This window comes from Euwallacea similis, chromosome 5, assembly GCF_039881205.1.
Source record: "Euwallacea similis isolate ESF13 chromosome 5, ESF131.1, whole genome shotgun sequence".
In the NCBI taxonomy this organism is placed as follows: Eukaryota; Metazoa; Arthropoda; class Insecta; order Coleoptera; family Curculionidae; genus Euwallacea; species Euwallacea similis.
The window spans coordinates 324,031-349,775 of NC_089613.1; the positions used below are offsets into that span (position 1 = coordinate 324,031).

Sequence of the window (25,745 nt, forward strand, 5' to 3'; positions counted from 1 at the left end):
ATATTCATCTTTAGAACATTTCTGGTGGTACTGTTGAGCAACTACATACGCCACCGTGTTTCTTTAAATTTGGAAACAGAAAAATTTATTAAAAGTCCTAAATTTTAAATTGAATTTAGGCCACCATTTTTAAAGAGTAGAAAAAGAAAAATCGCTCAATATTTTCAAAATTTCGGCGAGCCTTAAGAAATGGGGCGCGCTACTGTGTTTCATTGTCTAGAAACTTAGAAAATTCTTTAAAACATTGCAATTTTGAAAGCAGGTTAGGAGAGGGACAAAAAAAGAAAAGATATCACTCTTTCTAACGTAAAAATATCAACTCAAGAACGTTTCTGGTGCGATGATTGATGAGGGAAATGCGTGATTAAAGAACGAGGTGAGCTACTATGTTTCTTTGAATTTGTAAGCTCAAAATTCGCCATAAAACCATATTTTTAACATGTATTCTTATGCTTTATGGTTATTTTCTCATAATCATAATAAAATTGCTTCTATAATAAACCAATCAAACATCCCTTTTCCTGTCTACGGCATTATTTGTCGTGACTAGGGCAAACGGGAACACTCCTTGATAGGAAAAATTACAAACTGGGAGCGCCGCAGAGTCGTTGACTGTCTGGTCTGGCATTCCCGGATTGAGTCATCCAAACATCGTTTGTGGCTGTATATCAATAAAAGTTATTTTTAATTAAATATCACTTATAAAAGGCGTAATGCTCCAATGCCATTACCAAGTGCCTTTCTTAATCCAAAGGCGTCTGCAAACGTAAACATGGGGAACTAGCTGAGAGGCAATTTAGCGGTTTTGTAAATATTTAGGCAATTTTAGACAAAAGCCAGGAAATTTTTATGGTCTACGTAATTTAGTTATAATGAGTGATTAGTTTGATAAAAATGTTTAAGTAAAATGTGATGAGTACATCCCGCGTATCGGATCTTTTGACAATTTGGTGAATGAAAATTCTTATTGCGGGTTTTTAAAAAATCTCTACGGGGAACACGACTTCCATCATAATCACTCTAAGTTGGATACATTTTACATTGAAATCGCTCAAATTTGTCTCAAAATTCAAACTCGCTAGTCTAGTCATTCCATTTCAATTGTTCAAGCAACACATCGAAATGTAGCTAGATCAATTCGCTTTCAAAGACCTAATTACCTGTTGATATTAATGAGTTCTAGTATAGCTCTTACCACACCATCAATATAGAACAATTTGGCGCTAATGAGCTTTCATATATCCATGTCTTAAATGTACAATAGGTCAATAATGTATTTAAATTATCTAAGTAGAGGTTCGCCTCTGCTATGGGCAGTCCCCATGTTAATTGGTGCAGAATTCATTTGGTGTAGAGGGTACATTTGGAAAATCAGGCAAGAAAGGAATAAAGACAAAGAAGAAAACTGTTTAAATGTGAAAATGACATGAAAATGGACAAATGTAGTTTTTAAGAAAAATACAGTTGAATGCGACATTAAATGCTTATAAGGCTCGTTAACGCCGTTGATATGAATGTACAAGATGGATAGTGGATTTAGGGCCCCATTGGAAAACTAGGGAAATGTTTTCATTGACAATTAATTTCCCCACAGGGATTAGCATTGAGAAAGAAGCAGTGTGGAGAACGAGACGTTGGAACTTGCCTGGAAGGGGAAATTTTTTGTTTTCTACCCTAAACCCACTTCTTTCTCGTACATTATATGGTAATTTTAAAGCACGATGCTATTTAATGGAATATTTCCCAATGAAGAAACTGCACGCTATACGTACTGCTTATATATATTTACATTTTTTTTTTTAGTTTCTCTTACTCATGTAATTTTTTGAACTTTATTCGGGGATTATCCTCTAAACGATACTTTTTGCAGAAACAACTGTGAAACTTTAATTTTCCCTGGACATTGATTTATTGGATTAATTCCGGTCGGGCAGTTATTGATGGCTAGCGGGCAATTATTGGTACCTACGGTCCAATTTACGGCTATAATTTAATTTTTCTTATAATATTTTTTCAATAATTTAAAAGGCATGGCAAGAAATCCAAAAAATTCACATCTAAAACCCGATTCAGATTACTAAAAGGGGATGAAAGTGGATACTTTTAAAAAATTCTCCAAAGTCAGTTTCCTGTTTGAGTCTCTGCATACTTAAGATGGTCAGAGATGGGTATAGAACTTTATAATCTAAATTATCTCCTTAATATATAGTTTTTGAATATTAAAACGTGTACTATAAAAAATAGGCTTTTTGGCGACAGCAATATGTGGAGCTTAAAACCTGTGGAGAGTTTATTTCCTGTTTGAAATTTAATATCTTCAAATCGGTTAGAGATTAATTTATAGTCACCATCACCTCATCAAAATTATGTGCTCAATTTTTAATTCTTAAATATCTAAAGATATACAGAGAATTCTGTTTGAAAAAGTCACCCTTTCGGTAGCAGACAAATGAGAAGACTGAATTACAAATATGTAGTACATTTTTATAAACAAATTGGTAATTGCCCCCTGAAAACTCGACAAAGTAGCCGTCAACGGGACGTATTTGAATTTTTCTTAAATTACAAATTTGAGTAAACATTAAATAAAGCAATTGAATTTGATTAATTAACTATCAACAGCACCTATTGAAAAATGAAATGGTTTAAATTTAGTAGGGTGCGTGAAACGTAATTTGTTTCACTTTTCGCTCTGCTCGGCCACGAGTGGGAGTGAAATAGCTGGCTGCGCAGAAAACGTGATGACGTTCAAATAAACGGGAGTAATATAAAAACAACGTAACTAGTAGAATGAAACCCAAACAGCTGACAATCGCCGTCTACAATTGCTCCAAGCAGAGTAACTGCTCATGCGTCTAATTCGATTATTCGACGTCAGCAAATCAAATACTTTTGAAGTAACACGTGGTGCGCAATAGAAATGGGCCGCAAAGCTGTTGATCTTCTGCGAGAATTTCACAGTCAACTGAGATGCTTCACTTTCGCTGTATTGCGAAGGATTGATGCTATCAGTATTAGTGTAATGTACCTATCTTATGAATTAGGATAAATTAACTGACATTCGAGCTTATTTGTATTTCTCATGAAGAATTGTATTTGTTCTGTACTAACTCGGCCTTTGGCCCAACCAATAATACTAACTTAACCTTGGCCCTACAGATAAAGTAATTAAGCCAAGGTCCGGGGTTTTTCCAATAGATTATAGATAATTAGTTTTGGTAATCACCCTTCTATTTGATTAGATATATACATAAATACAGCTTTAGGGTAAAAACAACAACTTCCGAATAGAATCTCGACCAGAATAATTTATTATAGTAGTGACTAGTAGAACCAACGCGTTTTTGTTGACCAAACCTATCTCCCTGCATCGGGGTACATAACATTAGTACAAATATCTAAAACCTATTTGGGGAGAATACACGGGGAACAAAAATGTGAATTCCAGAAATTACGTCATCAAACTTAGGTATCAGTTGTCGGTCTTTTTAATTAAATATATTTCGAACTTTTTAATTTTCTCTGTGTTCAGTCTCCCGTGGAGTTCTCATAATGCTCGTGTTCAAAACGTTGGCATACATAATTGGTTAACAACGCGCAGAGGCGAACGGTCCTGTTTCCACGTTCGCCATGAATTTTCTGCCAATCTGTGCTGAAGGCCATGTTATTAATATGCAAGCAACTTTACCGGATATTTTATTTCTTTGGAAATATCGACATGAACCATCACGCATGAATAATTCTCCCGGGAAATATTCCTTCTCTTGGGTATTTCTAAATTTTGATTTTTGCTTGCTAAGATTGATCAGCGTCGCGATTGCAAATCGATCGCCCTTGCAGAGGTAACACTTCCTTTAATAACCAGAAAGTTTTGCTTACTTATTGATTTTACCTCGACACGGTTCGCCTTCAAGAATTAATTTTTTTAAGTTTTCCATCCAATTCTGGCTGAAGCGATGCCAAGAATGTTTCTTGAAAGTCATAGAATTACGAGCGCTGCAGTAGAAAATTCCTCATCATGGCCAAGTTCTCTTAGAGCTCCGAACAGGAATTCAGAACAGTGGTAAATCGGACGAAATCGTCCAGGAAAAAATCAAAAAAGGGACTTTTCAGTGTTGGTTAAAACTCAAAGAAACGCTTCTAATTAATAGAATAATCAGTTACTGGATATATCAAAATTTGCTTTTTTTCCGCAGGCAGCTGAATTAAAATAAATAAAAAATTTCTGGATTAAACTTCCCCCTACCCACAGCGTGGATATAGACCATAAAAAGGAGAGCGAGATAATTGACCATATTTAAATTGAGGGCGAGATACGCGTATTTTATTTTTGCGCTTATGTATTATTCATGTGCATTTGAAATTGCTGTCAGCTGTTGTGGAAGGCTCCCTCATGTAGCGGTATTGTCCTTTGTACTGGATAACCCGTAATTTGGTTCTGGTTATATGAAAATTCCGGAAATAGACATTTTTTTCGCTGGCCCTTATTAGAGTAAAATCTGTAAATATAAAAATCTAATAGACAAACAACAACTGGCCGTTTTATCCTTCTACTGGCAAACACCCAAGAAGTTTCATTTCTGCTTCCAGATGAGGCGATTTAGGAACGGAAAATCAAATAGAAGTGATTGCCTTCCTCCGACGAGGGAGAGCTTTCCAGCTGAAAGTTTCTGCTTTCCACTTTCGGAACGCTCTCCTATTTCATTTTCTGGACCGCCTCCGGCTTAAGAATTCCAATTTCCCCCCCCTGAAAACGTTGTTTCTATGCCTCGCTCTGACCTACATCTATCGATCCGGACGCTGAATTTTGGGCGATAGTGCAAGAACTGGCATATTAAAGATAATTAAAACACTAATTAAATGGTTCTTGAGTATACAGGAAAAAATCTTGAAGTAACTATTTCTTGACATTTTGACGAAGGTAAAAAAAATTAGAAAAAAGAGATAATTTCGACAATGCTAATCCTGTGTTTAACCAGTTACCATTTTGGGGATACAAACACACAAATAGGAAATTGTATCGGAAACATTTTCGAAATTCTTTAATTTTCTTCTCCTCATATTTTTACCTCCCAAAAGTTGATTTTTGTAATGGGACACCTTGTGTATTATTACGTATTCAAAAACTAAATATCAAAGTCATAATTTAGTTTATGGGTGTCTCTATGCCTGTCTCTAATTGTTTCCAAGTTGCAGAATTTCAAACAAGACGTTTGTTCAGAAGAATTTAGTAAAAAATGTTAATTTTTATTTTTTAAGTTTTCACCACCGAAAATTTGATTTTTTTAATAGAACATCCTTAGCCTTCTTAATATTTTTTGATATTTGAAAACTTTACGATAAAGAGTTAATTTCCATTGTAGATGACTTTATACATACATATCTCTAACCGTTTTCAAGATGCAGAACTTCAAATAGGAAATCCTTTCTGTTGAATTTTCGAGAAATATTAATTTTCGTCTTCTTATCTCTCTGCGAATTTTTAGTATCTTTATTGCCTAAGAAACAGTGTCGTGGTGGAAATGCGTTTGAAAACAATAAAAAACACAGTTACAGAACATGAAAGAAAATTTTTCGATTTTTTCCTCCCACATAATTAAACTGTTTACACCAATAAATTTGAAACTAAACACTTCTTCAAACATTACAGATAAACATGGTAAATTTTCAACTTGATACGCAAAGAAATAGTGGTAAAATGGAACTATATCTGAAGAAGCCAGATAATACAAATTTGCAAGAAGTACAAAAAAAATATTATTTCAAATATATCTCGATAAAATATTATTCAAAAATATACTATCTGCACCAATGAAATTACATCTGAGAATCCTTGAATAACATGTATAAACAATACAATATTCAGCTTAACAGATAACGAAACAGTGGTGTAATAAGCCCCATTTGCGGCCAAGAGAGAGCGCACTTTAATGAACTTAGAAACATAAAAATGTTGACAATTTGCAGATGAGAAAATAGATCATCTGCATCAATAAATTTCGTACTGAAAAATCCCTGAAGCATTCAGAATAATTGGCAAAATTTGTAACACAACTGGTAAAGTGCAATAGTTGACTCATTTTTCAGTACATGAAGAAGCATATTTTAAAGATTCTAAATGAAGAGAAAATTTTTTGCACGAGATGGATCTTCTAGACCAATGAATATCACACCTAAAAATTCCACAAAAAAAAAAAAAAATTATAATTATCGAATCTTTTTTAAACATCTTGCAAAATAAATAACACGTAAACTTCAGGAAATAAATATTCTACTCTTAACATAAGATCAGCATGGAGAGGGTGAAAAATGCCTCAAAAGCATACGTCGTTCTCCTATTTACAGTCCCATTTTATTTACGATACGATGGCAGCGTAATTTCATCTTCTAAATATTTCAAAAACGCCCGAGATACTAAAAGATATTTATAGGAAACGTTCGGGATTCCCATCGCGTTCTTATAGTTCATTTCATTTAAGATTAATACGATGTAAGCGCGGTCCAGACAGTTTTATGGGGCTAGTTTAAATTTTCCTCTGAAAGAATAGTCCTTTCAAATCTTATTCTTAGAGTTACGGGTGAATTATATCAGATAGCCAAAAATTATTTAGAGACTGTGTGTGATTCCTTTTGATTAAAAATCTCCCACAGTATAGTTACCTGTGAGCGGTAGTGACAGTTGACAAATTTGACAAGTAAATGAGGTTAAAAATTCAGAAAATGTCAAATTTTAATAGGGATCTGCTAAATTCCTGATTGAGAATCCACAACATAAAATGCCTTTTTATCTCACCCGTAAAGTACAAGAAGAACAAATGATCGAATTGGCCATATCCAGGGGCAGAACTCGAAAAAGGAGTGGCCTTAATCATTTAGGACAGCCCTGGGTTTCGATGAAAGGGGATTATCTTTCTTGTTTTACACGTTTCCGAGGGCATTTTTGTCCCTTTTACGTCATAAGGATCATTATTCATATATCTAATTTCACAGGTTAGATATCTGTAGGTACTTTTTGGTGTATGAGGTAGGGCTAATAAGGGCCAATAAGGGCTTCGGGTTACTGCATAATAATGTCGAAAACCCGTGCTTGATGGAAATTCTATTCAGGGAAGGCGTGTAGATTATTCGAATTAGAGCATAAAGAACTCGGGGCTCTTTTATTCATCTGCTCTGTTTGTGATTCTCATTAGGGAACATAGGAATTAAACGTTAAATGAGTTAGATTTTACTTAGTTTACCGTTTTGGTATTAGTGAGTGCTTTTCTCACGGATTCATCAGTGTTGATATTTCAATTTATTGAGCTGTGGTTATTTAGAGAACTGCAGAGCCGCAGTTCATGCTGGTCGAAAGATCAATTCCGTTTGCAAGAATTTTCCAATTTTTCTTTATATTTAAATCGTTCAACGCTTTCCTTCAGACCCTAAAATGTGGCCTTGTTGCGCCAGTGTTCCTTTACCAACCAAGTTACAAATTTTGTTGTTTAGACGCAGTGTCTCATGGATGTTTATTGCTGCAGAGAATCTACATATTTCGTTTGCTATCAATTCAACAAATTTTGATTGTGCAAGATAGGTAGGGATTAAAGACTCCCTGTATCTCAGAAACGAAAGAGATATTAGAACTCGGTTCTATGTGAGATATTTTTTAGGTAGGCCGGCTCTGGAATTTCTGGGAAATCCGAGATCAAAATTTGAAAAATGGCGAAAAGCTGATTTTTGTGGACTTTTCCTGGACATGTTCGTAGTTTTTTCGGTTCTGTCCACTTGACTCGCCTAAATCAAAAACTAAAAGAGATATTAGGAATTCATAATATGATATAATGTAATTGTATTACTAAAAAATAGTGTAAATTACGCACGTGGTTCACTCTATTCTTTTTTACGATAGTAAAAAATGATAAATTTCTGTTATTATGAAAATCAACTGTGCACACGCATATTAGCATGAAGAGTACATTTTCCCTAGAGTACAGTTGAAGGTTTTCAAATTGTGCCAATGCAGTGGTATTTTCATGCAGCCTGAAAGCATCAGTTCTTGAGATACATTATACTTTTGCCTAGAAATATGAACCGGAGAATCCGAAATAAGCCCTCCTCGAAAAGCAAAAATTGAACATGATATGATGCCCTATATGCGGATCGCTAATCTTCTCATTTGTCACGGATATGCTTACCTTGGTTCAAGTTTCTTGGGTATAAGGTTCTTATGTCTGTTAATACTTCAAAAGTTAAGCAGAAATCATTGTTTTATTCTTAAAAAATTACTACAATTTTTGCCAGTAGGTGAGGATTTGACCGAAGACGATTTCCAATATGTTGATTTTAATGAACAAAGTCCATGCAAGCCATCCGAAGAATACCGCTTTGACCGCTTTATCCAGGTAATACATTCTACAAAATAAGAATGAGATACCAAGGGTCTCACCAATTCTCACCAGACCAAGGGGTTTCATCAATTTTAACATACCTCAAAGTCTTTGTGCGCAGTTCGTCGCTGATCTCCTCCTTTTCTTTTAGCAAAAAAACCCTGACCCAATGGCAAGTTTGAGAGTAGAAGTTAGTAAATTCGTCTTTGGTTGTAATTTGAATCATGAAGTCAGAATCCGATATCTCCTCTTTAGGAATTTTCTTAAAAACGTTCTTGAAATATTCGTTTCGGAAAGTCCATTCATTGAGTGTAAAGTAATGAACTGCCATATTAGAAATGTAGATTTTTTTCTGGAGTTTGAATATGCTGCAAGTAAAATATCTTCTAGATAATCTTATCTGGGGCTTGACTTTCTAGCACTTACAAAGGTGTGTGGCCACTCAACCACAATAATAGGTCGATGACCAATGCTGGAAACACGTGGAACAGAATTACGTTGATGTAAAAAATCCAGAAGGATTTGGTCATGGTGGTACCGGGGAACCACACCTTTTTATCAAAGGGTTGATGCCAAAGCAAGGGTTCGCTCATGTCAAGTAGTAACTTGTATGTGAGTCTTAGATCGTGGCTTTTGTTAGCATGGTAAATGGTTATTGTTTCCTTGTCTCTGAAGGAGACCACTTTAAAATCACTAATTCAAGAAGCTTCTAAATAGTACCTTGAAATGCCCTTCTCCCATATAGAAACTAACATTAGCTTGATAATGTTGTCTACAAAGCAATGGTCGGTAATTATGTCTATATCGCCGTAGACACTTCTGAGTAACCCGGTAGCACCTGCCAGGTGGAGCCCCACGGGGCCGTTGAAGTTGTCTATGTACCCTGGGATGGGATCTTTGATGGCAGCTATTACTAAAAAAATTAGGATAAATATCGCAATTGTTTAGTTTGATTCCGGTCCAGAAAGGGAGAAAGAAAGAAAGAAAGAGAGAGAGAAAAAAAGAGAGATAAACCCTTTATAATTCAAATATAGCTTTAAAATAGTAAGAAAGTCAAATAGATGCTTTCGAAATTCCAGAGCTACATCAGGAAATTGTCAAGAAACCTTCGCGTCCAATAGAAACTTTTAAAGATCTTCAAAAATTAGTCAAACAATCCAGTAAGTCCTTAAATGTTCCTCCAAATCCTTAACTATTCCAAAAATGTTCTGATAAGTGACATATTCTGCTTAAAAAATGAAACCGTAGATTTTAATGAAACAAACTTGAGCTAAGTTATTTGCGATATGATAACGCGTCAAATTAAGTAATTGTCAAAATTAGTTCAGTATACTTCAGGTTTCCTCCTGATCTAGCCACCTAATTTAACCGTCAGTCATATAATTGTCATGTCACGACAATTATGCAACCTTAACGGTCATCTTCACAATAATATGCTTCATTTGCATTACATTTCTGTTTTGCAGTTGTTAAATTTTGACATGACAATTGACTTTTTCCATGACATATGACTCTTTTTTTCTCTTTCATAATTTACCAATAGATGGCCTGCAAATGATCGTGGGTATCTTCCCGACCAATATTTCGTTGATGCAATGTTCAGTCAGCCTTTTAGTATATGTGTAAGTGTTCGGAAAGTTTTCGATGTACTTTTGGGTTAAAATATTGACAATGTGACTATCCCCCTGTTCCGCCAACTCAATAGCATCCTTCCAAGACCCAAAAGGAGGGTACAACACTTCATCAACAATCTACAAGTTTTCAGTGGTGAATAGCGATTTTCTTTCATACATTACGTGTATAAAATCTGTGCTTAAAATGGCGAATGTGACACGTGCGCTTTAAAGTAGACATGTGTCACAATTCTAACCTAGCACATTTGTCAAAGTCTCACACTATTACGTATCAGTTTCCTACCTTCCTGGCTTCGATGTTACAGTACGCGGTAGAAACGTGTAGAAATACTTCGATGTTCTTCATTTCCAGAGCTAAATAGGCCATATCTCTGGCACTTCTCAAATTGGTTAAGATGGCACTCTTCAGGAAATCGTCGAATCTTATTGTTGCAGCTGCATGAAACACTATCTGAACTGTCTCGATCAGGAGATTTCTATCTTCAGTTGAGATACCTTAAAAAGTATTGAGAAAAAGGAAAACTTAGGTTTTTAGTTTAGAAACTACTTAACCATTTTTGAAAAACTATGGGGAAACTAAAATGGTACATTTTTAAGCTTTTAGCCACTCAGAATGACAATTATTTTCTTGAAATTTCTGGATTTCTCGATTAACATTTTCTTTGAATTTCCGACTCTGTTCTCTATAGCGAAATTAGCAAAAAGTAATTTTTTGCACTTTCTGGATGATCTGAAGATTATTATTTTATTTCTCAGTGACCAGAAATTTAATTTTAAGGCTTATTTGCAAATTGCCTGGAAAGGAGAAATTATTCAGGAAATTTACTGAGAAAAGATAGTGTCAAAGCACAGAAGATTTCTCTTTCTCAAGAAAAAAAAATTCTGAAAAAAGAAGACTAGCAGGAATTTGTTCGAGGATAGGTGTCTCGGACCTCAAAAGAGTTCCCTTCCAATAATGTTTAAAAGAAAGTGATTTATTTTGGTTTAAAATATTCGGAAGAAAACTGCTTGAAAATAAGAAATCATTGTCTGGAACAAGGAATTATCACAACTCAGAAGATTTCTCATATGGAATAAAATGTTTTTCAGTCCCAGGTTCTCCATCTGATCTTTAATCTATCTGAAAATTTAATGGGAAAAAGGGAAGTTTCCCTGAAATTTATGTTACAAAAACCTCATTTTGTCATCTCAAACCTCAAAAAATTTCTTACCTAGACCTGGATGAAGACAATCCCCAATGATGGGTACAATTTTGTTGACGCTTTCAGGTTTCAACTCCCTGAGTTTTTCAAATAACTGCAAAGACAATAAAAAGTATTTTATCACCGATCTATAAACACCTTGAACTTACCTTGGAAGAAAACATTTGGTCGATCCTCTCTTGAGCACTTAGCTCTTTCTTAGGGCGGATAAGAACGTAGATCTTCTCTACATTGGTAGATCGCAATAGTTTCTCGATTAGGAACTTACCAAGAAAGCCAGTTCCTCCGGTTAAAAATATGTTTTTGCCTTAAGAAAAACGTAAAAGTGAACATTTTACGAACGGTGAATTTAAACTGATGGTCGTTGCTTATTTACCATTGTAGTATTGTTTTATGGCGTAAGTGGTGGTCATGTTGAGTTAAGCTGCGTATAGGAAGAGTACTAAATACTAATCTATTGCTATCATGAATATGAATAGTAAGTAGGTTTGCCTTGATTTGAAAAATTTTACACTTTTTGCTGAGTAATCAGCAAAATTGGAATAATCAAATCGATTGTTAGTGGAAATTTGCTCGTTTATATGTTACGTAAAAATTGATTATTAGCATTAAAGTCTGCTTTAGCATTGAGAACTGCTATTGTTTCAGAAGTAGAAATGTATATATTATAGATATGTACATAAATTTCGATTTCGTTTATTTCGTAAGTGTTTATCTTACCGATCTCTCAAATTTGCCATTATTTCAATATGAATTAATGGGAATTGAATGTTAAAATGGCAGGTGCTTCATACGTTTACCCGTTTAAGGAAATCTGTAGTGTGATTCAAAAATAACTAAAACTAAAAAAATATAATAATAATAAAATGTATTATATTATACAGGGTGATTCAGGGTTGTGGTGCCAAAAGCCTAGGGGGTATTCATCTCAGCAAAATATGAAAAAAAGTTCATATGAACATGATTCCGGAAATTCTCCGTTTCCGAGGTACAGGGTGTTAAAGTTTAAGAAAAAATTGAGTTTTTCATTAATAGCTTAAAAACGCTTCAGCCAATTTGAAAAAATTTATTAAAAATAGTACATTTTAGTCTTTTGACTTTTTTCCGTATCTTTCCCAATCAGTTCTTTTGATGTTTTTTTTACTTTTCCTTCTCGAGTTCAGAGACGTGTCGAAGTATGATATTGTATTTTTTTCTTGAAAACTAAGCGAGACACGGAAAAAAGTCAAGAGATTAAAATGTACTATTTTTAGTAGATTCTTTCAAATCGGTTGCAGCGTTTTTAAGCTATTAATGAAAAACTTGTTTTTTTTTTTAAACTTTAACACCCTGTATCTCGGAAACGAAGTATTTCCGGAATCATGTTCATATGAACTTTTTTCATATTTTGTTGAGATGAATACCCCCTAGGCTTTTAGTACCACAACTCTGAATCACCCTATATTATTATAAATAATAATAAATAAATAAAATAATAATATAGTAATAAAAAGATAATAACAAAAAGAAGAAATTAAGCGAAAGATAAGATTTGGCTTTGACAGGCGAGTAAAATTAGCATATGGAATATATGGATAAAAATCACCAATTTTTGGACAAAGTGACTATAAAGCCCCTTTCTACAGATAGACAAGTGTCCTTGTTTAAACAGTGTTTTTTGTCCGAGCAAATTTGAAGAATAATTTACTTTTTCACTGCAGACAACTAAATGATTACACTATGCAATAATTTTTTTTTAAATTTTACTAGGTTTGCAATATGTAATTATGATTCCTTACCCTAATGTTATAATAGTTGGGATTTAGAAAATAGCATAATATTTTACCACACGTCGGGTTTTAGAGTGAAAATGGTTTATTTATGATATCATGGTTTACATCAATACTATGACATTTCTCATTAGAAAACTTATATTTGTTTGAGCGATTTGGTCTTCTTCTGTAATCAGATTCTGCAGTTTCCCTGTGAAGGCACCAACAGTAATCTGTAAGCATTGCTAGTTCCCATCTACCTTGATAGCGTTTCTCAAACTCCGCAATATCTTGATGAAAACGTTCTCCATGTTCATCGCTTACTGACCGATATTTTCCTGAAAAAACTCAAATGTGAGTGTTGAAAATGAGTTTTCAATGACCTATTACATCCTAGCTGATGATAAGCACTTAGTAAATATGGAATTTTTTATGGAAATCTGGCGATTTGTAATTTCCGAGAAAATTTTTTGCCACATTTTCAAATACTAACCATGCCGTCTTTTCTATAAGACTCGGGCTTAATAAAAAGGAGGGATCGTTCGTTATTTTTCTTATATCATGGCCCACAAAAGTTCCCTCTTTAATTTTGGCCTCGCTTAATGTAGGAAATTTTTCGATCAGGAATTGAAATCTTGGTCCATCCTTGCGTAGCGCTTTAACGAAATTCTTTATCGGTCCGAGTTTTACACGTAATGGTGGAAAAATTATTATCTCAGGAGGTACCTACCAATGGTTCATTTTTGACATTTTCCTGGCCAAGAACGAATTCAGTTCTTAGAGGCCAGTCCAGTTTAAGGTAATGCTCTGAGCGCGCTTTACTGTCCCATTCACACAGGAAACAACAATATTTTGTGTGTCCTGTTTGCAGTCCTAAAATTAATGCCACTACTGTTAAATCTGCGCAAATTTGCCATTGTGCTCTACATATTTGATTTTTTACAAAATAAGTTTTAAAATTTCATAAGTCTCTTTTAAGTGAGCACCATACACTACAGGTACAGATGGCAATGCGTTACCGTTGTGAAGCAGAACTGCTTTTAAACTTAGCATCGATCCGTCAATAAATAGTCTCCATTCTTCTGTACAACTATGACCTAACGCCAACATTAGTCCATTAATATCGGTACAAAAAACTAAATCATTTTCTTTCCAATAAAACTCAGCTAAAGAAATGTGTCGCTTTCTGTACGTTGCTATTTTAACATCATTCTGCAAAAGATTCAATTGCTTTAGTCTAGATCCTAATTTTCAGATTTTTCCTTGATCAATCTTAAATCTCTAACAAGGTCACTTAGTTCTGATTGACTAATTAAATGCGGTTCTCCATTAGCTGGTTCTTGAAACACTTCTCCATTAGAAAGGGGACTTGTTGAGCTTTTCGAACTGGGGAACCTTATCGGAATTGGACGTTCTGCAGAATAGGGCAGCGACATTGTTACAGATGTTGCCTCGGCATATTCTACTGAACTCTGATTTTTTAGAAAAACCTTTCACTTTTGTTAGACAAAAATAGCAATCGTCAACGTGGTTTTTGGGTTCCCGCCACTGCTTTGGATCGCCAAAAGGCATTTTTTAAATTGTTCCATTGCACCACCCTGTCAAATATTTATAACATTTTAAGCAGCAAACGTGGAGCGCCCACGATTTGTCCTGTCCTTTAATTTCAATATTAAAATAAACCTCATAACAGGTTTCCAGTAATGGGGAAATTGTCTTTTTTTCACTTTTCAATGTAAACTGATCATAAATATAGCAGAAAAAATTAAAAGAATTCACACAAACTTGCGACATTATGTAATTTTGTAACTAAAATACCAAAAATTATAACTTTAAATCACAAAAAGGGTTTACTTTTGGAACGAACATCCAACAAATGTATCCGAACCGATTTCACTTATTCAAGTTTTGAGACATGATATGCAAGGATAAACTTGTTTTAATTTGTTTTCAATGTATTTCTAACCAAAATTAGCTATCAAGATGTTGGTGAATTTTTCAGAGTTGCATAGTCTTATTGTTCTCTTCTGGTTCGAAAACTACACCTTAACTGGATGTGGATGTAAGCTGGATAACTGACGTTATCCAGCTTTAGTAGACAAGCCGTTAGTCGGTTCGAGTAGGTACTTTTAGAATTTAATTCGCTCTGTGGAGTTTTGTTACTGAATTATCTTTAGCTGCCTTGTACTGTAGAATAAGACATTCTATCAGGTGGTCTATACGTACAATAATACCAAATAAGTCTGAATATTAAAATTTTCAATTAAACCCTTCCAAATTCACCATGGCTTTTCGGGAATTTTGACTATACTGGGTATTTTTAAAAACATTAATAAAAACAGTTAGAAATGTGAACTAATTTTTTTTTTAAATTGGGGCTAACAGTGATTACGAAGTTTTGTGAATTTTAAAGGAACTCGAAATTACGGATGGTGATTTTTTTAGAATTTCCAAATTCAATAGTTTCCTTATAACTAAACCTGAAAAATACACATGTGATTCCTCCTATTATACAAGATCTTTCAGAATAGTATGTCATAAATTTAAGGGGTGATTCTATGAGTGATTTTGAGGAAAAAAAATTCTATGAACCTAGGTTCGCTTTCGCTTTCTGTCTGAAATACAGGGTCTTAAAGTTTGCTACATTTTTTGTTTTTTTTTTTAATAAGGCCGGACCTGATTATTTTTAGTGAAAAATATGTTACGCCGCTGCTTTTTCAAAAAATAAAAATCGTTTTCTTAATTCTAGTTCTTTTTGTTAAAAAATGGTCTCTTGAATTTTTTTCATAACATCGAGCGTTTTCATACAACAAACGAATTAATTAACATTGTATGTTATAATAATTCTTAATTTGTAGCAATTTATAACGACCATTCAGACAAAAAAAAATTAAATAAGTTGCTGAAAATGTCCTCCGCCTGCAATAACACATCCCTCAGCCTTTTTTTCATATTATCACGCACTCTGAAAAATTCCCGGAGTATTTCTAATAGTGTTACAAGAAGCTATTATGCGATTTTTTTTCATGGCTTTGAGGGCGCCACTGTTTAAATTTAAAAATTCCTTTTTCTCTCAAAAGATATTTTTCTACACCTAACTTACGCCCACCAAGTTTGATAAAAATATTAAATGCAGGTCCGGACTTATTAAAAAAAAAACAAAAAATATAGCAAAGTTTAACACCCTGTATTTCAGACAGAAAGCGAAAACAGACCTAGGTTCATAGAAACTTTTTTTCTCAAAATCACTCATAGAATCACCCCTTAAATTTATGACATACTATTCTGAAACACCCTGTATAAATAAAACTTTATTATAATTTTCTTGAATATATCCAATTATTTAAAAAAAACACCGCTTATCGCATGTATTTTGGTTTCTATATTCTTCTACTTTTTTCATGAAACTAAAACTTTTGGGTGCTGTTAGTTTAACCCAGACCAATAATTCAAGCTGGCCGCCCAAATCTCTAAAGCAATATTCCAGCGTATTAAAACGAGCCATAGCCAAAAGGCCCAAAATGCGGTTTTAGTAGCTAAATCGAAGACATACATAGATATTATTTTTTAAAAATCGAAATTTTAACAAAATGGGCATATGAAGAAAATCCTGGCCAAGACTGCTGTGGAAAGATTTACGAACATGACTTGTATGTCGTAACTTAATTCATACGCTGAAATAGAATTCACTGAACTTAGTTAAGACTGGCAGGCAGTAAACGAAATTTGTTTCGAAGCACTCTTGACTAGGCCTTTTTTATGCACCCTTAATTCCATTCCTACCATTTAGTCCAGCGAAAAGTAGCCTTAGAAATTCTTGGAGGCTCCCTCAATAAATGAACTCTAATGTAATCAATAATGTTTAAAAATACATCGAGGACATCGGGCTCATTTACGGGATAATTGCCATACTTAAATATCTTTTTTTTCCTCATCCTGTACAATCTCAAAAATATGTTTTGTGTTGCTGTGCCTGAACTACCAAAGTTCGGGAGGGTATAGGAATTGTTCTAGGATTATGTTAACCCTGTAGATTTCCTTTTGCACTTCTACCAAGCTGATGATCTGATCATGATCTGATGTCTGTGCTTTTATAGAAATATATGGAGGGAGGGTGCCCCAGAAAAACTTGGACAAATCCTTCATTTGTAGAGATGCTACAAGGTAAAGATAGGGACTAATATCCAATATTTTATTACAATTTTACAGATTTTTTTAGATAGTATGAGGTGAGATAAGGGGGCCGAACCCTTAAAAAAATCTAGTATAAACTTTTACACAGGGTTTAGCAACTCGTGAAGTGGACAGTTGTTTCTCTGCCACCTACTACAAGGATGCACATTAACACTGAAACACTTAGTATAACAAAGATGCATTTTTCGAATACGTTTTTGAAGTTCTCCAGTACGAAAACCAAGCATTTTTTACACGAGTGTAGAAAACTTAATGTTAATCAAGTTATTTTCGTCTGAGGTATTTTTCCCGATGTTTTTCTGAGTCACCCCATTCCAATCAACTTACAAAGGCTTGTAACCAAAAATTTTCAGTACCGAGTCCAGTACTACCGATGCGAGCATTTGAAAGAGAACAAAATGCACAAAAAGTGTTTGTACCAACATGTGGTTGTACCGATCAGGGGGTACCAAAGTCTCTTCTGGAAGAGCACATCGAAACATTGCACGATACCATGCTTTACGTAATTCTCCATGGTGAACATGAATAATCGGTAGATCTGCCCACTTGGACTACTAAGGGCTCGTTTTTGATTCTATCATCTTGAACACTACTACTATTATACCCTGAATAACTGTATCTACTGGTATGAATTCTATCTCATTATCAGGGTCTGCATATAGTATTCTTGTTACACTTGTATCTACACCGACTGATATCCCTATAAGGCCGTAGAAGTTGTCTACCCAGCCTTTGAAGGGTTCGCCCAAAACCTCAAGGACTATAGAATTTACAAAAAGTAGTTCTACAGTTTCATTTTCTGCTCATACATGTAGGTCCCTTCTACAGGGAATGTAGGCCCCTTCTACCGGGAAAGGCCCCCTAAGCAAAAGTCTAAGGGGGCTTTTCCCTGAATGTCTAGAAAGGCCCCCCTAGGCAAATGTCTAGAGGGGTCTTTCCCTCTAGAAGATCATTGATACAATGCTCTCCCAAGTGTTTGGTGTAAGTGTAGGAATCGGGGAAGCTTTTCCGAATGTATTTCAAAGTCAACACATTCAGCAGATGTTCATCAGTATTCTCTGCAGTGCTAGTAGCCTCCTTTCAGTCTCCAGTAACGGGATACAAAGTTTTTTTAATCTTTAAAAATTTTAACGATACTTGACTTGCTTCAAAGGACCGAACATGTGGTTGAAGTCAAAGAAATGATGTAGGAGTATATGTGTATGTCTTTCTGTATAGAACTGGTATGTCTAATAACCTTCGAAGTCCACTAATCTCAGAGCCGTTGTTGATTTTGAAAAACGCCGTAGAAACGTGCAGAAAGACTCAATGTTCTTCGTCTCCAAAGCCAACGAAGCCGCCTCTCTACAGCTTCTCAAATTCGTGAAAATGGCAGTTTTTAGGCAATCGTCGAACTTCACGGACGCTGCACCATTAAAAAATGTATCGACATCGTCTATCAATAAAGAGCGATCGGCGCTAGTTATGGCTGAAACAAGCTTCTTTAGCATGAAAATGATTAAAATAGGACAGGAATTACCGAACCGAGTCCTACTAACATCCTCTTCTATAATTTTTTACTTTCTCGAGTTGCTTCAAATCCTCAGCTTTTAGTAGAGCAGAGCTACATTTTTTGGATGAATTTTAAGACAACTGGTTAAGGATCATCTCACCGGGTCATCGAAGACTCGTGAAATACGATCTTGTAGTGATTCGCCCTTTTTTGATCGAGCGAGCATATAAATGAGTTTTAAATCTGGACAGGACCGCAACAGCGTTTCAATTAGGGTTTTCCCAATTAAACCGATCGCTCCGATAATGGAAATGGTTTTTCTTGGAAACTCGAAGGCCCAATAATTGGAAATATTGTTAAAAAAACTTTACCTGCAAAATAGGATTTAACATACGAATTGCTTGTAGTCATTGTTGGTAGTCTCAACATTCCAATGCCAATGTATGGAGTCAGCTTTGAGCTGGAGATGAATTTAAATACGAAAAATTGTTACTAACGTGGTGATCAACACATTGGGTGAAAAAGTGTTTTGGTGAATTCACCAAACAGCCCTAATGACTGGTTATTACTTATTTATAGAAATATTATTTTACCAATTTTTGGACACTCGATTTATACTTCTTCTAACTGAAGTCTTTTTGTCACTAATAACATACGTATTAATGTAAAACCTCTGCTTAAAATATATATTGTTGATCCTACTAACACACATTCATTTTAACCAATGGAGGTATATATTTTGAATTTTAAATTAATGTTAACATTTAATATTTAAAGTTGGTGTTCTGCAAAGGTTAAAGACTCGCATGTGCCATTGCGAAGTGTTTCAATTAATTTAGGAAAATTATGAACAGGGAAACAAACCAAAGAGCGGAAAATGCGGCAACAAACCGTAAAAAACGAGATTCATTGATGTACTGACACATAACTACAAAATTACAGACTCATGAAATAAGCTCATGTGTCGCACCTAAACGAACAATAAAACTACGTTAAAGTTATATACTATATATAAAAGGACGGAAAACATGGCAGCAAACCATCAAGAAGGGTCAAGAAAAAAGGAAACTAATTTACGGAGACTTATCGACAAAACTGCACAGAAACTAATAAACAGACACGACAAACTAACAAAAAGAACTAAATATTAAAGATGTGTGGTGCATTATATACTTGAGAGTAGTTCACTCCGAGAATCTGCACCGACAAGTGACACTCACAGGAAAGACAGTTGACGAGTAGCAGGGGCGGAAATAGCAAAAGGGTTGGTTAGCTATATAAACTCAAAACGACCCTTAAAAGCTCTCTTACTCTTATTTTATTTTTGCTCTTAGCTCTTTCGAGATAACGTACCACGATTATCACCCTCAGTATAGTACATACAGGCTGTGATAATAAACGTAGCAATAGTTTTGTGTAAATAAAGATAGTCGAGCAGTATCAGCGCGTATTTTATATCTAGGACTAGTATCCTTGCTGGGTTAGAATACTGGTCCCTTCAGCGTGTTCACCTCGTAACGGAAAAATAGATTACCCCGTTAGCACCAACAACACGCCGTGTTACTCCGAATACCATCGATAAACACAAACACCTATAAACCCGACAGATGAAACTACTGTTATGAAGCTGTCACAGACGAACGATAATGTGGTAACAAATCTGCGCAAACGCAAAAAGTGATTGCGCAAACGCAAAAGAAACCTATGGGAACGTGATTAAAGCAAGGTACCAGTGGATAACTCTACAGACGTAGTAGACAAAGACACACAATGGAACTTTGACAAAAACCACTGGAACGTGCGGGGGTAGTTTCAGGGTTCAAGGTGAATGATCTGGAATATCGCCGGAAAGGTTACGCGTGGTCGAGTTTCGAAAGTGACCAAAAAGCTTCGATTTTGACCTTTTAGTCACGGTCACGCACACGTGAAAACACGACTTTCCGTATTGAAATATTTCATAAATGATTATAGAATCTTTTGAAGAGGCAAACTAGAGGTATTGATCGGAATGCCAGTACGGAAATGGAAGCACGTGGGAATACAGCTTAATTAATAATCGACCGGGTAAGGTAGTTTCATTGCTTTCTGGAGAGGTCCAAGTTCTAGTCTTAAAAGAAAGATTATTTTTCAGACTTACCATTATGATCACAGGAACGTGATAGCTCGACTCATCAATGTTAGGGATTATTAAAAATTAGGCGGTCTGAACGGTGAGGTTTTAGATTTTTCAGTTGTAGCCGGGTGTACGTGGAAACACGACTCATTCTAGTTAAATGTAGCGTAATAAATCGACCTATTCAGACAGATTTTCACAATAATATTTAAAAAAATACAGGAAACACGGCTTATCTAGATAGTGGAATTTTAAACTTTGCCTAAAAAGTCCAGTTTGGAGGATGTGAGTTAGATTCTGGGAACACGTGGAAACATTTCTCATCCCGACACATAACGCTGGTAAATATCCTCATCGATTTTCAACACAACTGGTGTCTCGAAGTGATAAGTCCGAAGAAAGCTCGTGGGAACCCGGCTTACATGAAATAATTTTATCGAAAAATTAGTCTCTTGTCCCTTTGGAAGTTTGGGCCTTTACGTGGCCGCACTATTTTGTGTTCTACATAGTGCAAATGCTATGTGATATTTTAGCAAAAAGGGATTTTATGCAGGTATTTCAAGGGTTATTTGCAAATAATCTGAAGCCAATATCAGGCCAGAGGTGCTCAAACCGCATTTTAAAGGTCAGATGCGCGACCCCGCAGTGCGGTTTTGAATTGCAATTTATTGGCGCCCTTTTAACTTCCCAGCAAAGCTGGAAATGAGCATTCAGCAAATAAATATTTTCCTAAATTCCGAGTTTTTACGAGCTCCTAAACGTGCAGGAAATTGTTCCATTAGGAGCTGATTACCACACTATTAGATGATGTTATTTTTTCTGTCGTATGCAAATTCAAGACCCAGTTGTATGCCTTCAATTTAAATTAAACTGAAGACATCCATCTGAAGTTAAACTCAAGATATCAGTGATATAATGACCGGGATGTGCGTCATAAATACGGATCAGCTCCAGATCGGGTTTAAACCTTTGCAATGCAATTCGGCCTAAAAAAACTTTTCACGAGCCTTAGGAGTGTTTTCTGTTGCAGGGTTGCTATCATGGGACGTCAAAGAGTGCCTGGTAGATTTGGAGAAGGAGCTGACAATTATAACGGAGCAAAGACTGGAAGGCGAGGAGGCCCGTTTTGGTAAGAAACCACACGTGACAGGGTAATAAAAAAGTTATTATTTTAAAGGAGTGAGACGTATTGAATTTTGCGACAATAGAAAATCTGCGCTGACCTTGTTTTTATTTAAATGCTCAAAAAATCAATACACTTTGCTTTAGTTAAACTACAAATGTTTCGTTATGTTTGGAATTGCTTGTGCTACTTGTGGAATTGCGTCATCAATTACACTAATTACGATTCACCTTTAATTGCAACTTTGTTTTGAGTCGACTTTCGATCCGTGTGTTTTCATTTTGCCTATCAATTTTTCTGAAGCTTTATGTTAAATAGGACCACAATTTGGAAACTATTGGGATTCTTTCTCGAAAAAAAATCTGTTTTTTTTGTCTTTTGAGAGTTTTTGAAATTTTAACATGGAAACAGCATTCCTAAAAATTTTGCGCTTGAAAGTTCTTTAGGCTTTTGCTTTCAAAATTAAGTTCTTTTATCCTAACTAGAGGAGCTTCTCCTATATCATATACATGGTACTAGGAAAAAAACCGGTTATACCGAAATTTTTGGCAAAACTACTTGCATAAATATTCATTTATTGAACTTAAAAATGATAATTCGGTTGAGTAAACATTTTAATTATTAATAAAATAAATAATAATTAATAATAAAAAAACCTAAATCAGTTCGTAATTTGCAACTATGCAGCCCTGGGATCTATTTTTTTATATGGAATACTTTGGGGGAAAAAAGTTCGAAATAGGTAAAAAAGAAATAAAATAAAAATTATCATAATTTTTTAAAAATATGCAAAGTGTCCGTTTCTGGAGCTCAACCATAAATATTTCGGCTAGTATAAATGATACGAGGTCGGTTAAATTGCAGCAAAGTTGGGCACTTTGGAGCTCATAAATATGCCTTTCAAATTTTGAATTTTTTTTTCTCAGCATACGTGACAAAGTAATTCAAACCAATCAATACTTTATCGGTGCAATTTTTCCTCTTCTACAACATGGCGATATTACATTGGAAATTCGGCGTTTCAGATTTTGGCAACCCTCATCAACTTTGTTTTTTTCTTGTTGACGCCATCTTGAATTTCCACATTTTTGATTTTGCTTTATTTTTATTACGACGATGTATCACATGTAAAGGTTCAGCTTCATTTTTTATGGTTATCGAGATCTTTATGGTTCGACTCCAAAACCACTCACCCTGTACTACATGTTAATCGCACCGGATACATTATTAATTTCTCTAACCTCATAACAATGTAAGTTTTAGGACATTGTAGCAGTGAAATTTGATTGGACAATTCATTTTGACGCCATTCTATAATTTTCTTCCAACGCTATAATTAATGAACGTTAATCATGGATTTTATTTCCTGGCTACCATAGACATTATGCATTCAAATGCACAAACTTCTAAATCATTGCCCGAAATGAGCTTTTAAATGGAAGAACACTAGGCCTTAAATCCCCGACAATGCCCTTGTCTGTTGTAGTTTCAATTTCGCTATATCCTAGGGCTAAATAATTCACTAAGTGTATCTGCCGGAGTTAACTCTTCGCAATTTGAATAAACCGAGATTATTGCCCTACAATCAGAAAATTTATCATTAAGGGTGGATAATTGGATTTTTAAAATTGTTTGAGGCTCCTCCTGAAGGCGCGTAGAATAGAATTATTAACAACCATCAGCGAAATGGGTTCCCAATGTTAATATATGTGCTTTCGAATGGAAAAATATAGCCCAGATGTAACTATTTTCCAAGAGCATATTTTCTGCCTGCGAGTGATCCAAGGTTGATAAATTGTGCAATAAATCCCAGATACATATTTATCAACTTCCGAAACCCTCTGTTTTTCTCGGTTTTCTCTTTGATTTAATGTATCTTAGATGCTTCTTTCGGGGCCTCACAATGACGTAGTATAATACAAAATTGTCCGCTGCTTAAAGTGAACGTCTTTATATGTTATAGAAACGGTGAATTTCCAAGAAAATTAAACTTGTTGTTTAAGACGCATACAGACTGACGTCAGAAGCTAAAAACTGGACAGTTATATTGCTTTAAGGAACCTTCACCTTCGACTCGCATTAGCCGCACATTATCCACGAGGTGTGTTTTAAATTTATTTACTCCCCTTAACCATCACAGGCTTCCACATAGGTAGCGCTGTACTTTCGTTGACGTCACCGGGAATGCGACAAAAGTGGGTCTTTGCCGCCTGTTCAATTATGTAAAATGGTTATCTCTGTGAAGTATACGTGTTGATACACATTAAAACGTATCGATTGAAACTTGTAGCATACAAAATGGCGTAAGGAGTGTTGAAACTGCACAAGGGTTTGTTTGCGAGAAAGACGGACACTCTGCGTCTGTTGACGTCATCCAGAATACAAGAATCTCTGGAGGGAATTGAATGAATAAACTTGAAATTAGGCATTTTTCTTAGCGAAAGTTTCTTGTAATTTTCAGGAGAACGGCTGATCCAGTTCGCCTCGGAAAATTTAGTGACTGAAATCCTCATCCATCCTGCCGTCAGTACATTGTCCCAATGTGTCCGCAATCTACTCAGTAGTTTCACTAGGCATAGACATATTATCCATGCAGGATACACCTTCCAGGGAAACGGCTCGTGGGCTCTACAGGTCAGCTACCTCTAATAAATCTACTTTAGCAGTTGTTAATAAATTCGCTGGTTAAAGCTAATGCCGCATTAAATTCCAGGACGGCACATTCTCCTATTCCGATTTCGCCGAAGCATTCCAGGAAATCGAGGTCCAGAGAGTAATCCACGCTTATGAGAACGGCATCTCCATAGACTTGCACTGTGCCTCCGAGGGAGAATGGACCAGACTATCAAAGGAATCTTTCGCTAAATCTTGCAAAGTAAGTCACAAAAAAAAACCGTCTTTTTTTGTACTTTACACGCGCATTTGTATGATGCGAAAGGACCTCTGTTCTCACGTTAATCAAAGGCTTTTATTTTTAAGTAGTTTAATACTTAAGGTGAAATGCTCGCAAATGCAAATTTTTAATGGTGTTCAGGTGCGGGTAAATCCCACAGACGTCCTAACAACCGGTTCGCCATCCATTTCGGGCTTCGCTAAATATTTAGAGCCCTTCTTGGTCCCCACATTGCTGGAGGATATATTGGAGAGCTCCGACGTTGTGGGTAATATTAGATTTTCCAGGCCCACGCTTTACGTTTTCCCCGGTAAGTGTAATTTGTTAATACCAAGTTTAGGTTTAAACTGGGCCGATTTATTCCCCGTTTGGGGCCCCTTCTGTTTTGGCGTAATTCGATATTGTTACCTGTGTTTAAAGGTGGACAAGGTGATGCTGCTCTATTCGGGATCAATGGGTTCAACATGCTATTGGATGGGGGATATTCTAGGAAGGCATGTTTTTGGGATTTTGTACGACACTTAGATAGGTGGGTAGTGTGTGGCGATTCGGAGTACGTATTGGCCTTGGGGGGATACAAAACTAACGATACTTTTCGGTATAAAATTTAAAATTACTGAGAACTCGCAATTTTCCCAACTTATTCGTTCCGTTTCATATTTTTTTGTTGTTGCTGCTTCTCACTTAAAAAGTGTGTTCTGCACACCCCTGACTCTAATAATCAGACAGTACTCAGTAGCGGAGCTACGGGTAACCAGGGGTCTCTGATCGAGTGATCTTCAGCACCTTAAATAGAGCTAATGCTTTTTAACACGTCCATGGTTTTTCAGGCTAGATGCAGTTTTAATGACTAGACTGAATAACAGTAGCGTTTGCGGTGTTAGTTCCGTCTTAAAGAGGAAAAGACAGGGTGCAGTTTACCCCCAGATCGGCCATTTCTTTTGCAACATCCAGGTGAAAGCATCCCCTCCTCATTC

At 35.5% G+C, this 25,745-nt stretch overlaps 3 protein-coding genes across 3 annotated transcripts in view; 1 reads left to right on the forward strand and 2 right to left on the reverse strand.

Moving 5' to 3' along the window:
• The window catches only part of LOC136409183 (microtubule-associated protein futsch-like), a 52,271-nt gene that overhangs the window by 13,431 nt on the left and 13,095 nt on the right, over positions 1–25,745 (forward strand). The window contains exons 2-7 of the mRNA XM_066390529.1: positions 21,783–21,881; positions 24,337–24,509; positions 24,589–24,750; positions 24,910–25,078; positions 25,189–25,297; positions 25,599–25,722. Of these exons, the coding sequence (XP_066246626.1) occupies positions 21,783–21,881; positions 24,337–24,509; positions 24,589–24,750; positions 24,910–25,078; positions 25,189–25,297; positions 25,599–25,722 (836 nt within the window). The remainder of the gene's footprint in view (positions 1–21,782; positions 21,882–24,336; positions 24,510–24,588; positions 24,751–24,909; positions 25,079–25,188; positions 25,298–25,598; positions 25,723–25,745) is intronic.
• Positions 8,235–11,695, reverse strand: LOC136408867 (fatty acyl-CoA reductase wat-like). Its single transcript, XM_066390063.1, has 9 exons — positions 11,579–11,695; positions 11,352–11,509; positions 11,212–11,296; positions 10,284–10,495; positions 9,904–10,117; positions 9,087–9,279; positions 8,793–9,035; positions 8,468–8,734; positions 8,235–8,391 (listed from the first exon to the last, which is right to left on the reverse strand). Exons 1-9 carry the CDS (start codon positions 11,613–11,615, stop codon positions 8,265–8,267), a joined length of 1,536 nt encoding a protein of 511 aa, XP_066246160.1. The 5' UTR covers positions 11,616–11,695; the 3' UTR covers positions 8,235–8,264.
• On the reverse strand, positions 17,471–19,050 carry LOC136408818 (fatty acyl-CoA reductase wat-like). The gene is made up of 5 exons (XM_066389992.1): positions 19,034–19,050; positions 18,800–18,959; positions 18,107–18,224; positions 17,752–17,907; positions 17,471–17,607 (listed from the first exon to the last, which is right to left on the reverse strand). The coding sequence occupies exons 1-5, from the start codon at positions 19,048–19,050 to the stop codon at positions 17,471–17,473; spliced, it is 588 nt and encodes a 195-aa protein (XP_066246089.1).